This window comes from Corapipo altera, unplaced genomic scaffold (genome assembly GCF_003945725.1).
Source record: "Corapipo altera isolate COAL_440 unplaced genomic scaffold, ASM394572v1 44, whole genome shotgun sequence".
NCBI lineage: Eukaryota > Metazoa > Chordata > Aves > Passeriformes > Pipridae > Corapipo > Corapipo altera.
The window spans coordinates 10130044-10137544 of NW_020884880.1; the positions used below are offsets into that span (position 1 = coordinate 10130044).

At 48.7% G+C, this 7501-nt stretch overlaps 1 protein-coding gene across 2 annotated transcripts in view; it reads left to right on the top strand.

Moving 5' to 3' along the window:
- Nucleotides 1-411: 411 nt before the first annotated feature.
- The window catches only part of SP4 (Sp4 transcription factor), a 27775-nt gene continuing 20685 nt past the window's right edge, over nucleotides 412-7501 (top strand). The window contains exons 1-3 of one of the 2 annotated variants that reach the window (XM_027639182.1): nucleotides 412-525; nucleotides 2205-2305; nucleotides 2802-4350. In XM_027639182.1, coding sequence (XP_027494983.1) covers nucleotides 2225-2305; nucleotides 2802-4350 — 1630 coding nt within the window. In that variant the 5' untranslated portion in view covers nucleotides 412-525; nucleotides 2205-2224. Of the gene's footprint in view, nucleotides 526-1110; nucleotides 1532-2204; nucleotides 2306-2801; nucleotides 4351-7501 lie in introns of those variants that run through there. The other variant, XM_027639183.1, reaches the window with a different exon arrangement.

The window sequence follows — 7501 nt, forward strand, 5'->3', positions numbered from 1 at the left end:
TTCTTGCACCACACCACAACCGCGATCAGCGTCGTTTTGCACAGCCGCCGCTCCGAACCAGTCACACACAGCGGGGCCTGATCCGCAGGGAACACCGGCACGAGCATCGGAGTCGAACAATACAATCGCAGTTCATCTCGTTTTAATCCAACCATGGACAGCCTGGACCACCACAGGCTGCTGGGGACTGACTCCCGCTCTGTAGATCTGCAGCGAGGCGAGGCTGAGGGCTGCGGGTTGCCCCCGGCTGACCTGACCTGACCCGACCCGACCTGACCCGGCCCGGCCCGACCCCTCTCCCCGAGCCCAGCCCAGCCCGATCCGGTCGCGCCCGACCCCGCTCCCCTGCCCGCCTCTCGTCGGCGGCACCTGCCGGACAGGGCGCCCGCGCGCCCCCGCTGCGCATGCGCCGCCGCCACAGCCGCCCCCCCCGCCAGAACTACGTATCCCGGCGTGCCGCGCGCGCCGGCCTCCGCAACCGCGCCAATGGGGAGGGAAGAGGCAGCTCCCGCCCCCACACAGCAGGTGTGGAAGCGATCCCCGGGCCGCCCTTCCCCCTCCCGCCTCTGAGCCAGCGCGCAGGCAGAGGTCTGGCGCGGGAGTCTGTTACAAAGGAGTAGCTCGGCGGGGGAGGGAATAGGCCCCAGCTTCCATATGGAAGCCGTAGGGGCGTCTCCGCCCCGCTCCCTGGGCGGCCAGAGGGAGTGGCGGGGGGAAGGGTGGCCGCGCCTCAGGGGAAGCGGCAGTTCGGGGGCTTCCCGCGCGCTGTCAGTTACGAGCGCGCGAGGCGAGCGGGCGCCCTCGGGTTGGCCAGCGGCCGCGCGCACCCCCGCCCGCCCCCTCGCCGGATTCGCTGGCGGCCGGGGCGCGCGCGCCGTCAATCAGCGGCTCGATCCGCGGCGGGACCCGGGGCCGAGGGCCCCGTGTGGCTCCGCCCCGCCGCGGCCCAGGCCCCGCCCCCTTCCCGCCCCTCCCTCCGCCCGGCGCTGTCAAGATAGCGGCGCGAGGGCGGGAGCCGCGGCCGCCCCCGCGGAGCGCGCGCGCCCCGGCGGCCACGCCCCTCCCGCGCGGCGCGGACGGCAGAGCACCGGGAGGAGGAGGAGGAGGAGGAGGGGGCCGCCGAGGGCTCTGGGTTGCGTCCCGCCCCCGCCCCGCCCCTCGTGCCTGCGGCGTGGGGAGCCGGGCTGAGGAGGAGCGGGGCGGCCGAGGGGCCGGCGGCTGGGCTCGGTTTCCTGCTCAGTGGGCGTCGTTGGGGCCCCGGCGGGCCCCGCCCCCGCCCGCCCCCCCCCAGCCCGCGACTGTCACTCAAGGCGGCGGGCTGAGGCCGGCGGCGGCGGCGGGCGGAGAGAAAGGCAGCTACGCCACAGCCCAGCGGCGGCCATTCGTGGAAAAATAGGCCGTCCCGCTCCTCCCAGCTCCCGGCTGCGACCGGCCTTCTCCCCGCTACCCCCACCCCACCCTCCGCCTCCTCCTCCTCCTTCTCCTCCCCCCTAGAGCGGCGCCTCAGCGGGGCATTAATGCGGGATGAGCGGTATGTAACCCCCTCCCTCTCTCCCTCCTGTGCACACCCCTCCCTCCCTCCGCTCCTCCCTCCACCCTTCATCGCCCCTCTATCCCGCCCTCCCGGGTTCCCCCTTTTCTTCCCTGCTTCTCCCCCTTCTTACCCCGTTCTCCTCTCGCTGCCCCTCCACCCATCCGTGCTGCTTCCTCTTATGCCCCCTTTCTTCTCTTCCTCTCCTGCCTACCCCTCCGGCTTGCCTCCTCCGTACCTCCCTCCTCCATTCCCCCTTTCTTCGCGAACCCTCCCTCCTGTGCACATCCCTCCCTCCTTCATTCCTCTTTTCCTCCCTCTTTCCCTCCCATGCACAACCCTCCTCCTGCCCCCTAAAGCATCGGCGGCCACTCAGTGGCCGTCGATGCTTTAGGGGGCAGGAGGAGGAGGAGGGTTGTGGGTGGTTTTTTCCTGCTGTCTCTGGGAGAGGAAACCAAACCTCCCCTTTTTGGGTGTTAACTCTCCAGCCCCCATGGGTTGGGTTTCAAACCACGTTTCTTAGGACTCGTTCTTTTGTAATAATGATTTGTACTGTTGTTTTTATGAAGAAGCAAAGGCGACGAGCTGGGAACCGAAAAGGATATGATCGTAGCTTTTGTTGTTGTATATATGAAGGTGAATAATTAACCTGTTACACTTGATATTTTTGCAGATCAAAAGAAGGAGGAAACTATGCCCACAGAGGGAGAGAAATCTCCCGAGGCAGAGAATAACAACAATAATAATAAAAAAGGGAAAACTGGAGGCTCACAGGTAAAGAACACACATCCGAATAGGGAAGTGCCCAAACTATTAGCATTTAAAATGAAATGTTCATCTAAAAGCATTTCCTGCTCAGGGCATCTTTCTCTGGGTTGGATGAAATAGTTGGTTGGGTGCAATGTTTTTACTGCCTGGACATGTTTATTTGATTGCATTTTGCAGGGATCAGCTGCTTTACATGTAATAGAAACATTTTTTAATTTTTTTTCTCTATTTTAGAGAGGAAAAAAGACTGAATTGAGGATGCAGTTGAGTTCCTGGCTGTCACATGTTCACTGATAATTAAGGACTTTTAAGGACTTTATGTTTAAGTATTACTTACAGCAATTTGTAGTTCCTTGTTCGGAGCTGTATTGTTGGTCTCCATGCAGAAGCACTTTTTTTTTTTTTTTTTTTTGCTTCCTGTGCAAACCTTAATGCTCACTTCTTCTGGTGGTTCATACTCCGGCTCTTCTGAATCTATTCTGTTTTCTCTCTTTATGGACAGGATTCTCAGCCTTCACCTCTTGCTTTGCTAGCAGCCACTTGCAGCAAAATAGGAACTCCTGGTGAGAATCAAGGAACTGGACAGCAGCAGATTATTATAGACCCAAATCAAGGTTTGGTGCAGCTTCAGAATCAGCCACAGCAGTTGGAATTGGTAACAACTCAGCTTGCTGGAAACGCTTGGCAGCTTGTTGCTGCTGCGCCTTCTAATTCAAAAGAAAATAATGTTACTCAACAAGGATCTTCTGTTGCCTCAAGTGCAGCAAGTCCCTCCAGCAGTAACAATGGAAGTGCATCTCCTTCAAAAACTAAATCAGGCAATTCTTCCTCAACAACCCCTGGACAGTTCCAAGTCATTCAAGTACAAAATCCAAGCGGTAGTGTCCAATACCAAGTGATCCCACAGATTCAGGCAACAGAAGGTCAAATCAATCCATCTAATGCTACTGGTCTACAAGACATACAGGGTCAAATTCAGCTTATTCCTGCAGGGAATAATCAAGCTATCCTTACAACTGCAAACAGGACAGCTTCGGGGAACGTTATTGCTCAAAACCTAGCAAATCAGACAGTTCCAGTCCAAATTAGGCCTGGTGTTTCCATACCACTGCAACTGCAAACTATTCCTGGTACTCAGGCGCAAGTTGTAACAACCTTACCTATAAACATTGGTGGAGTAACCCTGGCGTTGCCTGTGATTAACAATATTGCCACTGGAGGAAGTTCAGGGCAAGTTGGCCAGTCTACTGAGAGCGGAGTTTCCAATGGAAATCAGCTAGCATCTACACCTGTCACTTCTGCCTCTGGTACTACCATGCCAGAGTCTCCTTCTTCATCTTCCACTGCTACGACCACTGCCTCAACGTCTCTGACTAGCAGTGACACACTGGTAAGCTCTGCAGAAACAGGCCAATACACAAGCACAGCAGGCAGCAGCTCAGAGCAGGCAACTGAAGAAGCTCAAACAAGTGCTACAGACTCTGAAGCCCAGAACTCCAGTCAGCTTCAGTCCAATGGACTGCAGAGCGTGCAGGATCAGTCAGGTTCCCTTCAGCAAGTCCAAATTGTCGGTCAGCCTATTCTGCAGCAGATACAGATCCAGCAGCCTCAACAGCAGATTATTCAGGCCATCCCTCCACAGTCATTTCAGCTCCAGTCAGGGCAGACTATACAGACCATCCAGCAGCAGCCTTTGCAGAACGTTCAGCTGCAGGCAGTGAGCCCAACTCAGGTGCTCATCAGGGCTCCAACTTTAACGCCATCAGGACAGATCAGCTGGCAAACTGTGCAGGTTCAGAATCTGCAAAGCCTTTCAAACCTTCAAGTTCAAAATGCTGGGTTACCCCAACAACTAACCATTACCCCTGTGTCTTCAAGTGGTGGCACAACCATTGCCCAGATTGCTCCGGTGGCTGTTGCTGGTACCCCCATCACTCTGAACGCTGCACAACTTGCTTCAGTACCTAATCTTCAAACAGTAAGTGTTGCCAACCTGAGTGCTGCAGGTGTTCAAGTTCAAGGAGTTCCTGTTACCATTACCAGCGTTGCAGGTGAGTGGTCTGGCAAAGTTTTGGGTTTGTTTTGGGTTTTTTGTTTTGTTTGTAGTGGATGGTTCTGTTTTTGTGGGGTATTTTTACTACTGCAAGAATGGTTTTAAATTAACGCGCTTTTTTCCAGAATTTTTTGTAAGAAACATTAAACTCTTAACTGTGAGGAAATACCTTGCACTTACCACTAAAATTCAGATTTTGAAATATCTGAAATTTTTGCTAAACATTGAGCTATTATTACCAGTTGTGTCAATTGAAATGGAACTGTTTGCATTTAATAAACTATACTTAAATGATTCTGTCCTCCATCTTACTAAAGACGTGTAGACTCCAAAAGCAAACATGAGACTTTACTGTTAGAGCTTTGAAATGTTTGAAAAACAATAAGAAAAAGCTTTTTCCAACCAAGCAGTATTCCTAATCTCTGTATGAGGGATGTAGAATGAGAAAAGTGACAATATGCAAACTGGGATACCTTGTGTCCTGGCATGCATTTGTATGGAACTACTCATTGCATGCTGCACTAGCTCATAAAGTTGTTCCCTTAAAAGTTTGAATTCTGCAAAGAGATTGAATGGAATAAGGTGTGCTCATGCACAGCATAATTTGTGTGACTGGTCTTTTAAATAAAAATAAAAACAGCTGATAACTGTACCTCAGTACTTGCTGATGAACTTTTGATAAGTATTATGAAATGCCTGTTTGGTTATGCTGGTCTAATAGCTGGGAAAGGAGCTCTTAAAAGGCTCTAGGCTGGATAACTAAGCTTAGTTCTACGGTAAGTTCTGTGCAAGGTCTCTGCAGTCTCCCACAAGGGCAACTCTATGTAAAATTTGCCAACTTTTAATGTTTCAGATAAAACTTGATTTAGGTAGAGGTTCTCTTTGCCAGCTTGATAACTGCTTACATAAGCTTGGGTTTGTCATACAAGTAAAAGTCTTCTATTGTAGTTACAGAAAACTTGTCTTAACAACAATCTGACTATAGGCACAGCTTTTTAGTATAAAACTGTAAGAAAAAAACCTTATGTTTAACTACTGTCCAGTCTGCATAAGCAAACGTTAGTATCATATTGACTCTTAAACTGTTTGGTTTTTTATAATCATATGTTAAGATGAGAAATGTTTAACTGGGCAAAGGATTGTGGTCTTTAATTGAAATATTTTTGAGGAGACTGTACATTGTTTGATAATAAGAAATTTGCCATTGGGAGAATTTCATCTGCTACGGTATTTTTGGCACTCAATGGCATGTTGAAATACTAAGAGCTGAGTTAGATGCACTAAACCTGGCTTATTTAAGGAGTGCCACAGGAGTTAATCTGGGTAACCAGAATTAAAATCTTGACCTTGTGTTTAGTAATGGTTCAAAGAGAAGTTTTGGTTAGCAGGAGTTGACCAGCTACTACATCTTGCAGTCCTATGTGCCTTGGAATATTTTTTTCCTTGATGGAAAGGTGCTTCTTGACCACTGTTATTAGCCAATAGTCTCTAGTTTAGTAGGGGACTCTTCATAGGAAGCCTGCTTTGGGAACAGCCTGGATTTGGGGGTGCGGGAAGAACCTTTCTGAATGCAGGTTTTTTCCCTGCTTACTAATCATGTACAACTGTTTACTACACACTAGCAAGTCTTAGTGCAAGAGGTTCTGAGTCTCATCCCTCTTGGTTATAATGGACCTTACCTCTGCTCAAATATGATGTCTTTTGGAAAATAAAGGGACTGAGATTTGTAACTGGGGATGAAAGAAGGAGAATGAGTCACAAATACGGTCCTGGACAAGCCAAGCCTTAGTCATACAGTGTTTGTATGTTAACTAGACTTAAGCTTTGTGACCACTGAATTCCTCTCCACCCTCTCCCACCTTGCTCCAGGTAGGCATTATGCCTGTTTTTGTAGCACTTCTAATTTTATGCTGGCAGCAGTGAATCATAAAATGGTTTGGATTGAAATGGACCTTTAAAGGTCATGTAGTTCAACCCCTCTGCAGTGATCACGGACATCTTCAACTAGATCAGGTTGCTCATAGTCCCATCCAACCTGACCTTGAATGTTTTCCAGGACTGGGGCATCCACCACCTCTCTGGGCAACCTGTTCTAATATTTTGCCACCCTCATTGTAGAAAACCCTACATGCCCTTGTAAAAAGTTCCTCTCCAACTCTCTTGTAGACTCTTTAGGTACTAGAAGGTGCTCTAAGGTCTCCCCGAAGCCACCTTTTCTCCAGACTGAACAACTCCATTTCTGTCAGCCTTTCTTCTTAGAAGAGGTACTCCGCCCTTACAATCACCTTCTGACCTTTTCTCCTTTACCTAGTCAATAAGGTAGTATTTCTCCCCCCAAGACATGAGGTTTTGGAGAAAGAAGAAGCCTTGTGAATGCAAGAGATTAGTTATAATTGCCTGCTCGTATTTGTCTCTGCTTCTGACTTGTGTAACTTCCTGATGCTGCACCCTGGGAATGAGAGACATAGTAGCATGGAAAGGAGAGTGAAGAGCATGATGTGCTCTTAATGCTATATTAAGATTTCAATGAAACAATGGTTATGAAATAGAAAATTACAAATATGCTACGATCTAAACTTTGCTTATCACTTAAAAAGAGTAAGCTGACTTAGTGCTATTAACTTCCTCAGATTTACTGGTTTTTATTTGAAATGCTTTTTGTTATTATTGTTACAGGAAACTTTTTGAAAAAATAAACAACTCAGTTACCTCAGTATCTGCAGACTGGTATTTCCATTCTTTTCTGCAGTACCTGAGCTTGCCAGTAGGAAGTGTCTTGAAAATAAGTTGAATTCTCCAGAAGTGGATAATTTGCTACAAATGAGCAGTAGGTGTTACAAATTAGCTATATGGAGGATGTCCAGAAAATGTTAGGAAGAAGACTAAGTGAAGGACTCATCCCATGCACTGATTCAGGTCCTCTAACTTTGTTACAGAAAAAAAGGTACTTTGTCCTTCAGTGAAACCCCTTTGATCAAGCCAGATGAGTTTCTAGAAAAAAAACTAAAAATTGCAATAAATATTTTTTTCTCGTAATTGTGTCATATTCCTGTTCCATGAACAGTGGTTTTCCTAGTTATTTCCACAGTGAGGTAATTTAGGTACATTTATATATATATATATATATATATATATATATATATATATAT